The 20,822-nt window shown below is 36.1% G+C and overlaps 1 protein-coding gene across 1 annotated transcript in view; it reads left to right on the forward strand.

Annotated features, from left to right (window-relative positions):
- PREX2 (phosphatidylinositol-3,4,5-trisphosphate dependent Rac exchange factor 2) overlaps positions 1–20,822 on the forward strand; it is a 264,759-nt gene that overhangs the window by 35,229 nt on the left and 208,708 nt on the right. The window contains exons 2-5 of the mRNA XM_008062862.1: positions 8,926–8,997; positions 10,327–10,449; positions 13,005–13,109; positions 18,529–18,630. Of these exons, the coding sequence (XP_008061053.1) occupies positions 8,926–8,997; positions 10,327–10,449; positions 13,005–13,109; positions 18,529–18,630 (402 nt within the window). The remainder of the gene's footprint in view (positions 1–8,925; positions 8,998–10,326; positions 10,450–13,004; positions 13,110–18,528; positions 18,631–20,822) is intronic.

A 20,822-nucleotide genomic window follows, 5' to 3' on the forward strand; every position in this document is an offset into this window, starting at 1 on the left:
ATTGAGGAATGGGAAGGACTATAGGGAAAACAAAGTAGAGTGATGTGGTAGGTAGGGCATTCTGGGAGTTGGGAAAGGGAGCACGTCAGCCTGGTTGGTAAGAGACCACTCTGAAGAGATGACATTCAAGATGAAAACTGAGTGGCTGCAGAAGACAGCCAGGTAAAAATTCCAGGCAGATGGAGTAGGTTGTAAAAGCTTCCTAAGGTGAAAGTAATGTGGCATGTTTAAGAGGAGCAGAAAAGCTGTTGTAGGTTGGGCCCTGATCTAGAATGGAGAACGTGGGATGCAGCAAAGTGCAAAGAGAGAGAGTGGGGGAAGAGAGAAAGAAAGAGAGAAATGGTGGGTAGATCGTGTAGGGACTTGCTGTGGTCTAAATGTTTGTGTCCTCCTAAATTCATATGCTTAAACCTAATCACCAGGGTGATGGTATTAGGAGACAGAGCCTTTGGGAGGTGATTAAATCATGAAGACTCTGCCCTTATGAAAGGATGAATGCCTTTATAAAAGAGACTTGGGCTAAGTGTGGTGGCAAAGGCCTTTAATCCCAGAGTTTTGGAGGCTGATGTGGGAGGATTGCTTGAGCCCAGGAATTTGGGACCAGCCTGGACAACATAGTGAAACCTTGTCTCTACAAAAACACAAAAAACAAAAATAAAATAAAAAGAATAAAATTGGAAAATACTGGTATCTTTTCTTCAGGGTAATTGGGAAATGGAGAGGGATGCTACTGCATACTATCCCATCATGAGTCTTATGTATTGAGGTGGGTACTGGATGTAACAAAGCAAAGGAAAGACATGAGGAAGGGATGGCAAGCATGTGGAGTGGGCTGGTGTGAGAAGTGATGCTAGGGATATAATAGGAGAAAGGTCAAGTTTGATTAAATAACAACATTGAGTGGTATAGATTTATGGTGACAAATTTTGGGCCCTGAATCTCTGGTGAGACTTATTATTGCAAGATGTTATATGGTTTTTCAAATGTGCGTAGATACTTTATTATTATAGTCAGTTCACTGATCAGTGTTAGCACCCACCTTTTAATTGGCCAAATAATTTATGTATTGCATTATATTATCTATCTCCCCTACTGGAGTATGAGGAGGGATTATTGACTATTTGGTTTATTGGTATATCCTATATGCCTAAAACAGTGGTTTGCAAAGTGTGGTCTGCAGACATTTGGAGTTTCATGAAACCCTTTCAAAGGATATGTGAGGTCAAACTCTTTTCATAGCAATACTAAGAATTTGTTTTTTTCACTGTGTTGACATCTACACTGATGGCACATAATTAATAGTGTGTAAAATTGCTGATGCCTTAGCATGAATCAAAGCAGTGACACCAAACTATACTGGTAGTCAGTGTATATTTCACTGTTACTCACTCATAGAGGTGAAAGGGTATGACAGTTTTGCTTAAGAATGTTCTTGATAAAGAAATAAAAATTATTAATTTTGTTAAATCTTGACTTTTAAGCACATGTCTTTTTAATATTCTGTGTGATACAATGGCAAGAACACCTCCACTTCTGTTGCATACCCAAATATTATGTTGCCTCCAGGGAAGGAACTTGACTTTTTGTTTGAGTTGCTATGGAACATCATATTTACTTAAAATACCAGCTGTGAGACAAACTGTGGTTTTGATTTCAGAGTATTTAGGTATTTGGCAGACATTTCCTAAAAAAAAAAAAAAAAATGAAGTGAGCCTGTCACTTCAAGGCAAACAACTGATGGTATTTGTTGATGACAAGTTCTCAAGTAAATTCAGAGTTTTGGAAAATTTTGTCCATCACTGTGTGCTTGATAGCTTCTTAAGAGTTGAAGACATTTCCCGTGAGTTGGCTACTGATATTAATAAGTGGATTTAAAAATATTATATAATGAAATGTATCAACATTTGGAATATGTACATAGCTCTCAGTGAACCAATACTTAAAGAATTACACAATCACATATGGGCATAAGATCTCTTCAAAATGCAAGATAGACCAATGGATTTAATGTATCAAAGTGTGAAAAACTCACTGGTATGGTTCCAAATTCCACATTACAAAATAACCTCTAAGAAACTACCACTGATTGCATTTTGGTATTGTGTTAAAGAAGAATACCCACAGTTATCCAAATAAGTTATAGCTAAGAACCTATTCCTCCTTTTTCCAATGACATATCTGTGTTAGATTGTGTTTTCTTCATATGGTTTCCCCTAAAACAACATCATAACAAATTGAAACATATATGATAATCCAGCTGTCTTCTATTAAGCTAGTCATTAAACAAATATGCAAGTATCTAAACAGCCACAGTTCTCACTGAAAAGTTTTGGGAAAAAAATAGGTGTATTTTGTAAAAATGTTATTTATGTTAACATAGAATGGGTTTATTATTAATTTTAATTGGTTTTGTAAATAAATGAATTTATTGAATTAAGAAATATTAACATTTTCTAAGTTTTAATTTCTACTTTATTAAATATCGGTAGATTTTATGCACATAAATAAAAGCTCTTTGGGGTTCTCCTTAATTTTTAAGTGTATGAAGAAGTCCAGAGACTAAAAAAGAGCTACTGCCAAATACAATACCTAGCACATAGCATAAATATTACTGAAATTTTCTTCCAGTAGTATATTGTTAATATTAACCCCATAATGTGAGAATATCTGTGTCCATTACTTTTTTCATGTTAGAGAAAGAACTTCTACCCAAAATCTTGGGAATCAATGAGTGTTCAGAGAAGGGTGAGATCCAGTGAACTAGAGAAGTAAGGAAGGGTTTGTGGCAACTATATTAAGAGAACATAATGTGAAACTTGAAGGATGAATTGCTGCAGTATTTTCCAGTTTAAAAATATAAACACTCCAAATCTACCTCCTAAATCTGCACCCTTTCTCAGCAAAACTTAAACATTTTTCTGTGGTTACTGGTTCCATTTTCTCATCCCTCCATTTCATTCGGACTGCTCGTTCAAGGTCACCAGTGACTAGCCTTCAAGTTGTCAAATCATGAGTGTTTTACCTTACTTGACTTCTTATACTGTTAAGACAGTTGGCCACTCTTATACGTGAAGCCTTCTCTTTTCCTGGTATCTTAGTCCTTTTGTATTGCTATAAAGGAATGACTGAAGCAGGGTAGTTTATAAAGAAAAGGGGTTTACTTGGCTTATGCACAAGAAATCTGGTGCCATTATCTGCTTCTGGTGAGGGCCTCAAGCTGCTTCCACTCATGGCAGAAGCCAATGGGGAGCCATTGTGTGCAGAGATCACATGTAAGAGACGAAACAAGAGAGAGAGATGGGAGGTGCCAGGTTCTTTTTAACAACCGGCTCTCTCAGGAACTAATAGAGTGAGAATTCACTCATTACCAAGAGTATAACACCAAGCCATGAGGGATCCACCCCCATGACCCAAATATGACCCACTAGACCCCACCTCCAACACTGGGGATAAAATTTCAACATGAGGTTTAAGGGGACAAACATCCAAACTGTAGTACCTGGATTTTGTGACACCACACTCTCCTGTTCTGGCTTCTACATTAATGGAAGCCTCTCTCTGGCTTCTCTGGTTTCTCTTCTTCTGCCTGACCCACAAATGTTGGAGTGCCCTCAGGTCTCTCCTGGGGCCTTTTGTCTTCCCCATTTATGCATGCTCTTTAGTGGACTGGGGCTGGTCATCTTATCTCTCTCTCTTTTATTATTATTATTATTATTTTTGAGTTGGAGTCTCACTCTGTCGCCCAGACTGGAGTGCAGTGGCAGCTCCCGGCCACTGCAGCCTTGACCTGCTGGGCTCCGGTGATCCTTCTGCCTTAGCCTTCCAAGTAGCTGGAACTACAGGCCCGCGCTACCACGCCTGGCTCATTTTTGATTTATTGTAGAGATGAGGTCTTGCCAAGTTGCCCAGGTGGGTCTCGAACCCGTGGGCTCAGGCAATCCACTCACCTCAGCCTCCCAAAGCGCGGGATTACAGTCTGAGCCACCGAGCCCGGCTGATCTTCTCTCTCTCTCTAAACCTTTCCTGAGTTACAACATTTTGTCTGTGAGACTCAACTCTTTACTGTCAACCCTGATCTTCCCTCAGAACCTCAGGTTGTCATAACTATCTCCCTACTCATGATCTCCACGTTGGTGCCCAATAGTCATCTCAGACTCAACAGGGCCAGAGCACACTCTGATTCTCTTCCACCCACAAACCTTTTCCTCTTCCAGAATTCTTCCCAGTAAAATGATACCACTATCAACCATATGTTCAGGCAAACTCAGATGGCAAACTTTTTTTCAGTTATTAGGATAAAACAAAACATTTATCTTCCAAAGAACTGTGATGTGATATTGTTTTAAGTCAGAAGGTTAAAGGAAAATTTTTACTCTTATTGTTTTTTCCCATGTAGTTTCACGAAATGAGTATACTTTTTTCCTGCAACAGTGCAGCTCCTTACATTTTTTTTCCATTTCACATTTATGTATAAAATTTTCCCTCCCCTATCCATATTAAAAAGCCATATTTTTAAGGTAACAGGGTGCTGCTAAGATGGCTTTGAATGTAGATTATTTATAGGAATAATAAGGTTTAGTGCCTAGATGATAGGAAATTCAGATTGGCGTCAGGTATCTAGAATTAAAAGTATAAACGTTAAAATGTATGAGACTTTTGAAAGTCATCTACTATATGTATGTGACTAACGAAAAGAGTAAGAAAGGACAAATATGAGGTGAGAGAGATTCTTTTGTATATTGAAGTTATATAATAAGAAAATGTATTCTGAGAATTATACTCATGGTGGGCTTTTGAACTAGCAGCAGCACGACTGGGCAGACAAGAAGAAAGGGGATTGCTGTCATCTTCCTGTTACATCTTAATGAGTTTCTTTTTTCTTTTGATTCTTTGTAGCAAATGTATGACACTTTTAGTTTTATTAAACTTTAATTAGCATATGACATTTAACATGTGCATTTACCAAATGCAAGATAAGGGGAAAACAATATGGAGCGGGTTAAAGAGAAAATAGTGTTCTGTCCTCTGAATGGACAAAAAAGCAGCTCATGCAAGAATGGTAACTAGGAAGATGTTGTGTGGAACCATTGTTGGGGACTGCAGACTGTGCATGTGCTAACACATGTGCAAGCTGAAAGGTTCTCACAGGTGTCTCTATGAGAGCTTCACCTCCTCCAGATGTGACTTAGCTTATCTTATCTGACTCACCTGTCTCTGCATCTCCCTAACCTTCAGAGATTATCATGACCGGTTTATGCATCCCTCATAGTGATTTTCAAGGGTGGGAGAGGTGTCTCCTAACCACCAGATATCCCAAGTTGTTGGGTGAGAGGGCTTGTACAGAGACAAACATTGTTTAACATTGATTTGGAAGTCAAGGTGAAACAGGCAAAATTGTTTTTTTCCATTAAGACTCACTTATTCTGTAATTCCAGCAATTTGGGAGACCAAGGCAAGAGGATTGCCTGAGCTCAGGAGGTCGAGACTAGCCTGGGCAACTTGGTGAGACCTTGTCTCTACAATATATCAAAAATTTAGCCTGGCATGGTAGCGCGAGCCTGTAGTTCTGGCTACTTGGAAGGCTGAGGCAGAAGGATTGCCTGAGCTCAGCAGGTTGATGCTGGTGTGACCATGAGTGTGCCACTGCACTCCAGCTTGGGTGGCAGAGTGAGACTCTGACTCAAAAAAAAAAAAAAAAGACTCACTTATCTGTTGCTCTAAGTCTGCTTTACTCAGTCTTTGGAAGAATAAACATAAAGGAATATTCATCAGCATATGGTCTCTGGACCAACTATATTGGAATTACTTTGAGGTCCTGCTCAAAATAAAAAGTTTGGAATTCGTTGGTATTAAAAGCTATTTTTCGCGACTTAATTTCAAATATATTTGTGTCAAGATGAAGGTTATCTTTCAGACTGTTAAGAATGAAAGGAGATAAAACAGTGTATAAAATCCCTCATGTATTTTTTTGTGACGAGAATACTATTGGTTCTTTGATTGATATGAGAAGGATTAAATGTCACTATTAACAAAATCTGAAAGGACAGTGGCTACTGGTGGTAAAAAGATGATTCCGAAAACACCTATTTATTTTTATCTTCAGGAAGGAAGACTTAAATGTTTTGTAGAAAATGTCAAACAGTTTTCATAATTTTGCATTCTCAGCAAAACATAAAATCTACCTTCAGGGCTGTAGAAAATGAGGCCCTTAGGAAAAATAAATTCTTGGTCAGAAATGCTAACTAGTTCCAGGTTTCCTTTAGTATACAGTTAAACAGAAAGTTCCATTTTGTCATGGAATAGAAGAAGATTCAAAAGTTAGATGAAGATGTGGTTTACTTTATTGGTTTGTATGTCCCTTTCTAACTCATATTTTGACTGAATTTTACTACTTCCTAGCTTTAATTGATTGGTTTTAGAATGTGACTGAGTTCAGTTTATGAAGAAAAGGCTTATAAATATAGTGGTGAAGTTTAAGCTTTGCTTCATGTGAGGTTACCTGTTTACTATGTGGTCAATATGAAATGTAAACTATGTAAACTAAGCAAGTAAACCCCTATGTTATTTTCAGACTAAAGGAAAGGAGCTAAAACACATTTTTTGGTATGTGGAAAACATTCAAGAAAAACAAAACTGAAATTTAAAAAATTAAACAGAATAATACTAATTGAAATGAACACAGCATATCAAGTTAGAAAATTATTTTGCCAATTATTCCCGACACTAGATAATAGTTTAAAAATTTCATCGCATGTTTCCAATTAAAAAAATGAAGGTGACATCCTGTGCTCTCTTATTCATTTTATTTAATTCAACTGACGTTAAAGAGTTGGGGCTATTTGTTATGATCTGGCTTTGTAGTTATAGAATTGGAAACATGAATCAGTTAAATCAGAAGTGAAAGAGCTGCTAGGACAGAGATCTTGTAGTCCATTTGTTTGAATTCATTTAAATAGTTTTGTTTCTCTTTTTACAAAAGTTATAACATGCTTACTGCCAAATATTCTGAAGATGAGAAAGTGTACAAAGGTCACCATCCTACCACCTAGAGGTAATTACTTGTGTTTGATATATGCTACATATTTGTTCTCAATATGGACACACACTGACATGCATGTATGTATACATATATATACTTGTATGTTTGTATATATTCTTATATATGTGCATATATGTGTGTACCTATCAAATATGCCACTTAATATATTTTTCACCAGACAGTATTTTATAGACATCTGTTGCACACACACGTGTACATGTAGCTTTCATCACATTTCATTTATGATTGTAATTTTGCCATGGTATTCTGTAGTTTGAATTTTCCATAATAGGTAGTTAATGACTACCTTATTGATAGAAATTTAAGTTGTTTCCAATTTTTCCACTTTTGTAATCAACACAGTGAAACCCCTTGTTTGGATTTTTTTCTTAGGATAAATTTCTAGAAGTAGAATTGCTGGGTTAAAGGAAATGCCCATTTAAAATTTGAGATATATTGTCAGGTTGCCCACAGAAATGCTATTTCATTTTATTCTCTTACTGGCAATGTCTTGAAGATGATAATTTTGGAAAATTATGAACAATCCTCAGTTTTGCCATTCTCTTATATTTTTGGAATAGTAACATGTCAAAAATATGATTCTTACCTTTTTATTTGTTTGACACAGTTTCTAGAGCATCCCTCGAGCTCCTATATGCCCTGGGGAGTTGGTGGACTATATCCTGATGTGTCAGGTTGGGCGAAGTTGAAGTCCTTAAGGCAGACACAGGAAGGAATGATCTTACCTGGTCACTAGGTCATTAACCATCAATGTCTTGAGGACATACGCCAATTTTGGTGGATGGAAATTCACTCCTCCTTTTCTTCAAACTTTCTTTTTAGAGGCTTAATATAAATAAATCATTCTACTCTGTTTTTTATTTGCAAAAATATTGGCTTCTTTGGCCATCAGTGAAAGCTTAATAACCATGGAGAAGCATCTAAATCTTTGAAATACGAATGAGCTTATGCCTACCACAGGGCTATGGCGAGCCCTGACCTGAACCTGGAAATTTAAATTCTGTCTTCCTAAAAGTAGGGAGGGAAGTGGGGAAGAATTCTTTCATTCTTTCTTGAAGGGCCCTCCCTGGAAATAACACAGGGATATCTATTTATCTATCTATCCACATGTTTCTCTATCTACCACTCTATCATCCATCCATCTATCTATATATGTATCTAAGTTCTAAGACAGTTACTTCAGAATTTCTGGCCCTTTGTTTTTTGTTAGGAATAACATTTTTAAATTATATTTTATGCTTTGAAAGATTTAAAAGTTTAGGAAACTTCTTACTCTAAATGTTTACCCCTAAAGTTTGAGATTTTGTTGGGAAAATGTAATTTATATACACTTGATTATTTTTGGCTCTGCCCCAACACTGTAAAAAAAAAAAAAAATCCCAGATAGAGGAACCAGGGTTCATGTGTTATAAAAACTATTATAGTTGCCTGACGTGGTGGCTCAAGCCTGTAATTCCAGCACTTTGGGAGGAGGTGGTGAGAGGATTGCCTGACCTCAGGGGTTCGAGACCAGCCTGAGCTACATGGCAAGACCTTGTCTCTACAATAAATCAAAAAATTAGCCAGGGCTGGTGGCACATGCCTGTGGTTCCAGCTACTTAGAAGGCTGAGGCAAAAGAATCATCTGAACCTAGCAGGTTGAGGATGCGGTGGTCTTAAGTGTGCCACAGCACTCCAGCTTGGGCAACAGAGTGAGACTCCGACTCAAAAAAATAATGGGGGGAAAGTAAAGTGCTTTTAAAAAAAACTATTATAGCTATCTATCAGATTTTTAAACTTTAGTTTCTTGTAAAATAATTAATTTAGTTCTGCTCACACTATTAACCTAATGTTACCTTCCTAATGCCTTTTCTTGTTTTATGCAGGCATTCTTACAACGAATGAACCAGTGTGCGGCGTCAAAGGTTGACAAAAACGTAACAGAGGAAACAGTGAAGGTGAGGAGGCACAATAGGTCCTTGATCTGAGTACGTCTCCCTTAGATAAATTTTATCTGTAGCATGGTATTTCAGGACCCTTCAGTTTCACTGCAGGTGTCTGTGTCAGTCACTTGTGTTGGTAGTAATTTGAAAAAGGGGAACTAGGGTTTGTTAAAAGAAATGAGGGTTAAGAAGATGGCATTGAAGTCACAGAGAAATTTTTTTTTTTTTACCAAGATCTTGGAAACATTTAAACAGAGGAAGAAAAATAAATTGGGACTAGGAACCTCAGTGATCTTGAGAAGGAGGTAGCTGAGCTGTGTAAGAGGATTGTTAGAGGTGGCTCCTGAAGGCGAATGTGGGCAAAGCTACTTCCAATCTCTGGAAGCAGGAAAGAACAAAAGATTTGTTGGATGGTCCACTTATGTGGAAAAATGTCCACACAGTATCTTCAATTCAGAAGTAAATGCATAAACATTTCTTTTAAACTATAGGAAAGGAAAATTGTGAAGTATTTTGAAAAAAAAAGTCAAGGATGTTAAATGAAAGCTAATTATACTGTATTGATTATCAATTTAAGTTATTTACATTATTCTTGATATTTATGCTAGCTTACTGTTATATATTACTGAAAATTTTCCAAGAATTTTTAAAGCTTCTTCTGACTCTATTTCCCCGTAAGTTTTCAAATTTTTCTACCATGGGAATATTTTAATTAGCATTTTTTTGGCTCTAAGCAAAAGAAACCTGTTACTCAAGTCGACTCAAAGACACTTTGACTCACATATCTGGGCTCCAGACAGAAACGAAGATTCAGCGCAGGTGACCCAGGGAGGCCAGCAAGTTTGCTAGATCTTCTCTAGCTCTTCACTGCCACCCAGGTTATCAGCTTTGCCCCTGAACTGGCTCCTCCCATGGCTGCAAAATAACTCTGTAGCTGTCCCAGCTGTCACTTCCACACAGGGCACCTTCCAGAAAGGGGAAAGAATTGTTCTTTCCAGGTGCTTTTCTTAGGAGCAAAGGCACCCTTCTTGGAAAACCCTGCCAGCAAATTTGTACATTTCTTTTTAGCCCATCCTCAAGAAGGAAGAGGGATTACCATGCTGGGATTGGGTTGGGATTGGGCCATTTAGGCCTTGCCCTGAGAGCTAGCCATAGGCTTCTGGTTCCCAGAGTTTTGTTAGCAACATAGAGGGAAAGTCCAGAGAGAATTGAGACTCTGTCAGCAAGGCTGGAAGAAGGCATAGATGTGGGGTTTTCACCTTGGAGAGAGAATGCTATACCACCATAGATTTTTTTTTTTTACTTGCCTCACTCTACACTTACTTACACATTTATTATTTACAGATGTTGTTCTCAAACATTGAAGATATCCTTGCAGTACATAAAGAATTCTTAAAAGTCGTGGAAGAATGCTTACATCCTGAACCTAATGCTCAACAAGAAGTGGGAACCTGCTTTCTTCACTTTGTAGGATAAATTTCTGTTTATTTTCAGAGCTCTTACTCCTTACGTTTTAAGGCTTAGCTTTTGGCATGGTAGTATGTGTGAATTCAGCATTAGAAGCAAAATCTAACACCAAAAATTTGGGGTCTTTTAAGGCCAATGAAGTTTTCCACTTAGTGCCAGAAAAGGGGAGAGTGCCTCACAACATCCATTTTACTCAGTAAAGAATAAACAGTCTTTTCTTTTCCCTGACAAGTTAGTTCTTCGCATCCCCTGTAGCTTTGAATTCTAATGAATATTCAGGCTGTTCATAGTGAATGGATTTTTATGTTTCTCTCAAACATAGAGTATTTTTCTTTTGAGGCAGAAAATCCTCACTCTTATAATGGCATGATGAGCCTTTTATTAGTCAGAATGTTCCCTTGTTAATCAACTTGTGACAATCTTGGAGGTGGACAAACCCAGTAGGCCTGTTACTGATTTTTCCTCAAGGGTGGTTTCTCAGAAGGTTGTAGTGAGCAGTGCAGAGAAATAACCAGATATAACAACTCCATTGTTTCAAATTATGTCATATGCCTGTATGATTATTTTCATCTCTTTATACATGACACCTGAAATTATTTATGCAATCAGTTTGCAAAGTAAAAAGCCACCTGTAGAGTGAAAATGGTTTTTAAGACTAAAGGGTATTCATACTTTAAAAAAAGCACTGCTATTTATACCATCTCATTAATGCCAATTTTGAGAATACCAATTTGAATCCATGTATCAAAATGCTACAAGATGTTTTATTTAAATTGTTTCATTTAAAAATGTGTACAAGTATTTTGTCATAGAAATCAAATTTTTGTGTGTTTTTACTTTTTCATTTAGTCTTTCATGAAGATTTCTGTATGTAATTTCTTGATCTATCTTTGTCTTTGTAGTAACAGGCTCTGTATATGTTCTTTTTATAATCAGAAAATATTTTATAAAGATAATTGTATTAAAAGGAGCAGCTCCTTGGGTGTAGGAAGATCCAGCTGTGTTTTTTTTTAGGCACAGCTGGAAGTCATGGTGTTGGTGTCCACTTGCTCGAGCCTGCTCCCTTTCACAAAAGAATCGAAAGAATCAGAATCTTCTGCCAGTTGGAGTAGTTGCTATCTCAGTCCAGTGCTGCACATGGGAATCTTGCACCCTGACATCCATTTCCTTAGTAACACATTATGAATCTGTCATCTATGAATTTAGCTAAACTATTTCTTAAGCTTATTTTTTTCCTGGCTTATACCATCTCTTGAGATAAGTAATTGAGTACATTCTTTGCTGGCTATATAAAACAGCACTTAATGTTTCTAAATGCATGCCTTTGACATTTCAAAGGACACACTTCTGTTCTAATATTTGATCAATAAATTTTTTATGCTTTCTATTATTGGTATTGCTTTGATAGATAAGCCACTTTGAGAAAATGCTACAAGTGGAATAAGCTTAGTTATCATGATGGCAAAATTCTTCCTTTTTCAAAAGAATCCCCTGTATCCATCTATGAAGGGCATTTATTTTGTTTCTACTTGATCACTTTTAAAGACACCTCTAAATGTTAGAAAGTTTCTGTATTGATCCTGAATCTGCCTATCACTACCCTTGCAATGTTTTATGTTTTGAAACTATATAGAATTGTCAGTCCTTTACAATATGACATATTTGAAAGTAGCTACTCTTTCTTAACTTTTCTATACTTATAGATATCTCTCTCAGAAACGATCTCTAAAATGTAGTATCTTCAGAGTTTATAATTATTTTGGTCACTTGTCAGTGTCCCTCTTGAACACAGGTATCCAGACTGGTATATATGAACTGCAGAGTACATTTCTCTATTTATTTAATTTTTCTTTTTTTTTCACTCTGTCACCCATGATGACCACAGTTTACTGAAGCCTCGACTTCCTGGGCTCAGGAGATCCTTCCACTTCAGCATCCTGAGTAGCTAGGACTACAGGCATGCACCACCATGCCTGGCCTTTTTTTTTTTTGTAGAAATGAGGTCTTGCTATGTTGCTCAGACTGGTCTTGAATTTCTGGGCTTAAGCAATCTTCCTGCCTTGGCTTCCCAAAATGTTGGGATTGCAGGCATGAGCCACCGTGCTCAGCCTGTTTCTCTGTTTCTATATGGTTTGGTACATGCTATTCCCTTCACCTAAAATGACTTTCTTTCCTCCCCTTGCCTGGGAATCAGTCTCACTAGACCTAATTCAGATGTTACTTCCTTTCTTAAAGCTCTAACTGAATCTTCATGGCAAAACTCAATACTTTCTTCTTTGTGCTTTGCCGCCCTTCTACACTTTGGTTCATTTATCTATTGTTGCATTCATCATAATGGAGTATAGTTGTTGTATGTATCTCCATTTCTAGGCTATTATTCATGGATCAGGGAAAATAAGTTAAATATATAATATATATATATAATATATACACACACAGTGCAGCTCTTAAAACATAGTAAACACTTAGTGAAGTTTATTTATGCATATCACATAGGTTAAAATTTCAAAATGTTGAATAAGATGATACTAATTTATTCTTATTTGAATTCACAGAAAGACAAGTTTCGTATCTATGATGAATATTGTAGTAACCATGAGAAGGCACAAAAATTACTTCTTGAACTTAACAAAATAAGAACAATCCGGACATTTCTCTTGGTAAGTATATATTATTGTGTTATTGTATGTTGATATTTGTTAATAGGTCCAGTAAGACTCAAGGAATAACATCAGTATGATATAAAAAATTGTTTCTCTAAATCTCTTAGTATTCCCGGGCTAGGAAAAGAGATGTCCTTTGATGAAAGTAAGAAGTGAGGTGGGAGGATAGCTTGAGTCCATGAGTTCAAGACCAGACTGGGCAACATAGTGAGGCCTTGTCTCTACAAAAAAATAAAAAAATTAGCTGGGCATGGTGGCGTGCACCTCTAGTCCCAGCTACTTGAAAAGCTGAGGTGAAAGGATCACCTAAGCTCAGGAAGTCGAGTCTGTGGTAAGCGCTGATCATGCCACTGCACTCCAGCCTGAGTGACAGAGTGAGACTCCAACTCAAAAAACCAATTAACTCACCAACCAACCAACCAAGCAAACAAACAAAAAACGGTATGAAGTGAGAGTTGGGATAAGCTTATATCTGGGTAAGTACTGTCAATGCCCTCTCCTAGTTGATAATGCATTTTTTGTAAGACCCCACAAGTTCCTGGTGAGAGAAGAGCTTATGCCAGAGTTCATCATTGCTTTATAGTCCCAACTCTATAAAGTTCCGCTTTCTTCTAAGAGAGTTGCAAGCAGGGCAAGTAACAGGAAGGAAGTAAATTATGAATATGGTGGGAAATAAATGTAAAGATTGACTTTTCTCCTACATACATTCTTTATTCAGTTTTCTTAAAAACAGCAAGAATGTATACTGAATTTCTGTAGGTTAGCACAAATAAGTGCATTTTTTGACAGTTATTTGGACAATCTAATCACCTGTGAGCATCAGACTGTAAGTGTATTTAGCAAATTGTGGTATTGTACAACTACCCCCAGATCCAGTTTTAGATTATTCCTGTCACCTCAAAAAGTCCCTGATGTCATTCTTTTATTTTTCTCTCTGCTTTTCTTTCATCTCGATAAATTTGCCCTTTCTGGAGATTTTAAATAAATGGAATCATACAACGTAATCTTTCATGCCTGGCTTCATGTACTGAGTAAAATTATTTGGGACTTCATCCTTGTTAGAACATATATTTATTTTCCATTTGTTTTTATCGTCGAATAGTATTTCATTGTATGGATATACCATATGTTATTTATCCATTTGCCAGTTAATAAACTTTGGATCTGGGTCCAGTTTTGGCTACTATAAATAATTCCGTTATGCACATTCACATATGTCTTTGTGTAGATCTTCCTTTTCATTCTCTTGGGTAGGTATTAAGAGTGGAATTGCTGGGTTGTATGGGAAGTTTTGTTTAATTAATTAGGAAGCTGCTAAACAATTTGCTTATGTGGCTGTGCCACATTCAGTAGCAATGTATGAGAATTTCAGTGTCACTATATCTTTGTCAAGACTTGGCATCAATCTTTCTGATTATAGCCATGCTGGCAGGTACATAGTGGTATCTCATAGTGGCTTAAATTTGCATTTCACTAATGTATGATATTAAGCATGATTTAATGCGGTTATTAACCACTCATATATCTTCTTTGGTGAAATGCTTATTCAAATCATTTGCTCATCTTTGAATTGACAGTGTTCATCATTTTGGATAAAAGTCCTATTACATCAGATAGATATATAATTTGCAAATATTTCCTTCCAGTATGGTCTGTTTTTTCATTTTTAAAATTTTGTCTTATAAAAATCAAAAGTTTTAAATTTTGATGAAGTCAAAAATGCTACATTTTTTTCTATTATGATCATGCTTTTATTGTCATATTTTTAAAAATTCTATATATAGGTCTTGATGTATCTGGGAATGTAAAGACATTCTTCATTTTTGAAAGATAGTTTTGTTGGATATAGAACTCTTGATTGACAGATTATTTTTCAGTCCTTTGAATATACCATTTCACTACTTTATGATTTCCACTGTTTCTGATGAGAAGGCATCTGCTACAATCGGATTGTTATACTTTACATATTAGGTCATTTTTCTTTTTTTTGCTTCTTTCAATATTTTCTGTCTTTTTCTTTCAATAGTTTAACTATAACATGTTTGGGTATGGATATAATTGTGTCTTACTTGTTGAGTTTTTTTGAATCTGTAGATTAATTTTTCAAAATATTTGAGACTTTTTAGCCATTATTTAGAAAAATATTAATCTGACCATTTTCTTCTTTTCTTTAGAGGCTCCCTTACACATGTGCTGCTAAGTTTACTGCTTCTTCTTGGTTCCCAATGCTCTTTTCATTTTCTACAATTTTTTTTATTTCCTGTTCTCCAGATTGAATTATTTGTATTTATTTATCTTCAACTCAACTGATTATTCTTTCTGCCATCTCCAATTTTTTATTTAGCTTAGCTGGATGACTTATTTATTTTTTCTCATGTCTATTTGATTTGACTTTTTAGTTTCTATTTGTTGAGATTTTCTATTTGTTTATTCACTCTTAGCATATTGTCCTTTAAGTTTTTAAGCAGGGTTTAAAAATTTCTTTGATCATATTTAAAATAATTACTGTGATGTCTTTGTGTGTTAAATCCAACATCTGGCTACACTCAGAATTAGTTTATATTGATTGTGTATGAGTCACAATCAATATAAAATATGAGTCCTTTGCATACCTCATATTTTCTGTTGAAAACTGGACATTTTAAGCAACGTATGTAGCAACTCTGGATTCTGATATTTTGTCCCTGAGGTTGGTTATTGTTGTTTTTATTGTTTTGTTTTTAGTAAATTGCCTGGACTTAATCTGAGAACCTGTCTCCCTGGTATGTGCAACTGATGATATCTCTGTTTAGTTTTTTATTTTTATAATTTAACCTAACTTTTTTGGGGTTTACCCCTGTGACTGCTCAGTTAGTGATTTGTCAAAGGTACGCAAGCATCATTACTTATCTTGTCCATGGATCTGTGTGTGTGTGGGAGGGTGAGGGGCACATTCAAAGAAGAGGCAGTTTTGAAGCAGATCAAGGTTTTTCTTCCCGTGAGGCTCTTTGAAGTCTTCCCTGCCTGTGCACACAGCCTTCTAGTCATTCAGAGACAAATACAGAGTTTGTCTAAGTACTTTATAGTTCTCCAGGTTATCTTTATTAGATTTTTGGCTCATCTGCCAGTCTGACACTTGCCCTGAGCAGGACTTAAATCTCAGGCTAAAATTGTGGACATTCCCTATTTTTAAAAATAAGCTGTACTAATTTTATTGACAATATCCCTGGCGTAGGACTTCTGCCCTCTGCAGCCCTCAGCAGCCCCTTCTGGCAGCAGGTTTTCAGGGCTTATGCAACTGGGATAGTGCCACTGAGAACATTATCATATAGGACAAGCTGGGTGGAGGGGGTAGGGAGACAGGAGGATGGGAGAAACTTAGTTAAGAATTCCACAGGCTCCTACTGTTCTTACCTGAAATTCAGCAATTTTTCATGAATAAACATTTCTTAATTTGTTGTTTGACATTAGTTGATTTCCAGAGCCCTGAGATTATTGGTTTTGATAATTTTGCTCAGTTTTATAGTTGCTTTTTTGGAAGAGGATGTACTGATCACTTCTGCACTGGCCAGAAATCTTTACCCTGCTGAAATTATAGGGCTCTTTATAAAGTGTAAGAACTCTGCTGTCTTATCTAATACATTCTGTTCCCGGCAGTGTTGACTTGGGGTTCACCTTAGTCTAGTTTGCCTAGTGAATTGTGTGAAGTGAAGAGTGCTGGTTTTAGATGATCTTACAGAATGGTCTGATAGACAGAATGTGACTTCTGTGCTTCTTGCTTTGGCACTAGCTGGCCATGAATTATCTGGATGACTTGAGGACATTCATTTTATCTTTGGTGTCATTTTATTATTCATAAGATGGTGACAATAATCATCACCCTTTGAAAAACATGTAAGTGTTTACAGATTTTGGATGATGATAGTACTACTATTTTAACTCCTTGCTTATGCTGCCACCTCAGTTAGTTTTTATGATCAGTGCAATTTCCTGGCTTGTTTAGAAAGCATATTCTTTATGTCCACTTAAAGAGAGATCTGGCTCTCATAAGCTGATCAAAAGTCATGACCAACTTTTACTCTTATGAAGAGAGTTCACCCTCAGTTAAGTATTAATTGATAAGGATATAAAAGTGGACTAGAAAGTCAAGAGTTCTTTTAAGGCACTTCAGCCCAGAGCTAGGTAAGGAGATGGCCACGATTACAGGGTGCTAACTCAAGCTGGGCACTGAAAGATCACGGAAAATATGGTGAGAGATAGATAGTTGTGTTTCATAAGATTCCTCTGGGGAAAATGCAAGACACAGTTTGAAAGAATATTTTGATCACCTGATTGCAGTAGGGGATGAAACCTTTGAAGAGCATGCTTATATACAAGCATGTATTTGCTGCTCTGCTTTCTAAGGTATCTGGGCAGAGTTAAATTCATGACCCTGGGTTTGCCAACTTAGATACACAAATTGGGCTGACGTGAAGTTTGGAGGATTGTTCTACTAATGTCGGTTTTTCTTTTTCATCTTTTCCTGCTCGGTCTCAGCCTCTCCTCTCTATGAGCATGGAACAAAATTTTTAAAATGGTGGAATGAAAGGTGCTAATTTAGATTGACATTTGAGGAGCCTTCTTCCTCCTTGGCTAGATATTAAGTCCTTCTTCTATGCCAGTTACTGATAGACACTGTAGACATAAGCTTTGAGCAAGTTTCAAATCTTTTCCTTTGCATTGTTGCTTCAGAGGACCAAGGCTTTGTTTATCAGAATCAGTTTCTTTTCTTGATCATCATTTTATGGTCAGTGGAAACTGCTTCAATTTCACCTCACTCTGATTCTTGATTTTGAGATTTCTTCACTCATCTTGCCTCTTTGGAGGTCCTGTTTGACATCTTTCTCTGACACCGGCTGGCCAGTGTCTTGAGTGCAGTGTGCTTAGAGATCATTTGGTTAAAACATGTGAAGTTTAGAATTCTGAAATCAGTGCAAGTTGCATCAGTCGTCAGTGACAGAGCCTAAGTTAGAACTCAATTGTCTTTTGCCTGCTCTTCTACAATACAATGTACCTTTCTTTATAAGGAAAATTTATCTATCAATCTATCATCTGATCATCCAGCCATTTATCCCTCCATTTATCCATCCATTCATGTCTCTGTATCTCTCTCTATCTCTCTTTTCTCTCAGAATTTTTACTGAAAAGAATATATGAATTATTTTTTAAGACACATGCTCACAACACATTTTTAGTTCTGTAATATGAACAGCCAAAGTGTTTCTTTTTGTCTCTCTGTAAATGCTATCTGTGACTGAATATGCTCTTCTTAGAGAAAAAAAGGTATGTAAAGACACATGCTTTCATAAGTTTTCAGCATTTTATGGTAGAAGAAAGAGTCACAGCCTCAGATTTTAAAATATATACATAATTAATTATGATTTTTTTTCCACCCCAGAACTGTATGCTGCTTGGAGGACGGAAGAACACAGATGTTCCCTTGGAAGGATATTTAGTCACACCAATACAAAGAATATGCAAGTACCCTCTTATTTTGAAGGTATTTTATGTACTACCTCATTGTAACCTTTTCCTTATACCTGCATATTTGCTGATGATCTTTAAAAACAATACTTCCTTTTGAGGAGTCTGACATTCTAAAGAAAGAGCAGACCATAATTATTAGAAGAAAAAGGCTATTTTGTCACAAATTTATATAGAGTATAGGAAACAAATGTTCAGTGGAGAAGTCACTAAAAGAGGCTTTTAGTGTTCTTTATAGAATACATACTTGTTTGAGTTTCACTTAGAGAAAATGCATTAGTTTCAAGATAGATCCCATTAAGTTCATTATGACCAGTTTATATAACACATTATAGGGCTCTTTATTTTAAATAAATCCACTAGTGGCATATTGTTGATTTCCTCAAACTTCAGTGACTTTGTGATGCTAATGACATTAAAGTCAAAATTACATAATTTCAGAGTCTAGTTTTTACATCCTTATTATAGGGGAATGGTGTGGGTGACATGAAACAATAAGTGGTAGAATTCACAATGAGATTGCTAAGAAAACACCGACCGCCTCTGGAAGATAGAAAATGCCCCACTAATGGTCCCAGGTCTATTGACTCATTATAGTAACCAACATTTTTATTATGGAAAACATATTGTAATTTATTAACTACTGCTTTTATTGCAAGGGTTTATGAATAGGTCAGGATAGCAATTTTTGCATCTACTTTTATTTTGAACCGTAACATCAGGATAGACAGTTTAAGATATTAGTTAAGCACGTGAGCTCTGTGTTCAGATCCCAGATATTCTGCTTACTGGCTATGCAGTTGAGTTATATAATCTAACTTCTCAATACCTTAGTTTTTCATTTATGAAACAAAGATGATGATAATGAAATTATTGAAATTATAACATATCTATAGCAATGTGTGCATGTATGTATATGTTCATGTGTATGTGTGAATACAAATATATATATGCATATATGATATAATGATGATTGATTTAACTATTTATATAAATTACTTATTATAGTATTTGCTTTACATATGTTAGCCATTATTGTCCATATTTATTTGATTCTGACTTATTTTAATATATTAATTACTCCTTGGTATCTGCATTTTAAAACCTATTCACAAATGCTATGACATATTAACTGGTATTTTTATTGATTTACTTCTAAGAAATAAGTGTTATGAGTTTGAACTAAAAATACATTTTTATTACAACTCCTGCCAGTTTCATAAATTTTGTATCTGTGTAAAATTTGTTTGAAAGAATTGCTCCTCATTAAAACAAACAAGTCTAAAATTGCTTCATTAAGCCATAAAATGCCACAGAGAGAAGCTAACACAGGGATCTCAAATTCTATAGAGCTTTGGCAGTCTGTGTGGTCTAGATAGTATTGGTGCAAATGTGCCTCCTAGATTTCTGAGAATTCCTACAGACCTCTGACTCAATGACTCAATTTTGTACTCATAACTGCAGTTATTCTTGATCATAATGTTGGCATCCCAGGGGATTTGTGTGTTCTATGAGTAAGAAGGGATGAGGATATTAAATCATGACAAAGGGGTTATTCTAAATCATTCATTTCTGTTTAGGGATGGTCTCGGGTATTTGAATTAACCTCTCAAAAGATAGCATCATGGACACATCCTTGCTTAGCAAGAAGGAAGACAGTTCAGATTCCCTTCAGGCAGTAGAGAAATGGCATCCTTTCCATTTTTTGGAAGGTTATCTTTACAGAGAAACATGAAAAAACTAATTGCTCATGTAGTAGATATTATGGTGTTGATTTTTGTCTTTGTTGTACCATCAGCTGAAAAATTGTTCTGAGATTCTTTCTGATTTGGGTAGTTTTACTTATTCAGAGAAAATATTAAATAGATTAGGCTGTAGTATTTTAAAAACAGATACAATGGTATTATTTGTGGAACTTGAAATTATTGAGTTGGCCAGTCAACACAGAGTTGATAGCAAGTGGCCTCCAGAAGATTATGTCTAATATTTTCTCTGTTTCACAGTATGTAAATTCATGTCTCAACTCTACAAATACATGGGACCCAATTTCATAGGGTCCCAAATTATGGCCTGCAGACTGACCACTTCACATAATTTACAGATGCTTCCACTCTTTAGAATTTCTGGAGAAGCCTGAATATCTCTTTTATGGATTTGTGATCTTCATAACAAAACCTTGTCTTGGGAATGATATGTATGTGTCCCTCT

Source organism: Carlito syrichta, unplaced genomic scaffold (assembly GCF_000164805.1).
Source record: "Carlito syrichta isolate Samal-C Ts95f unplaced genomic scaffold, Tarsius_syrichta-2.0.1 Scaffold305870, whole genome shotgun sequence".
NCBI lineage: Eukaryota > Metazoa > Chordata > Mammalia > Primates > Tarsiidae > Carlito > Carlito syrichta.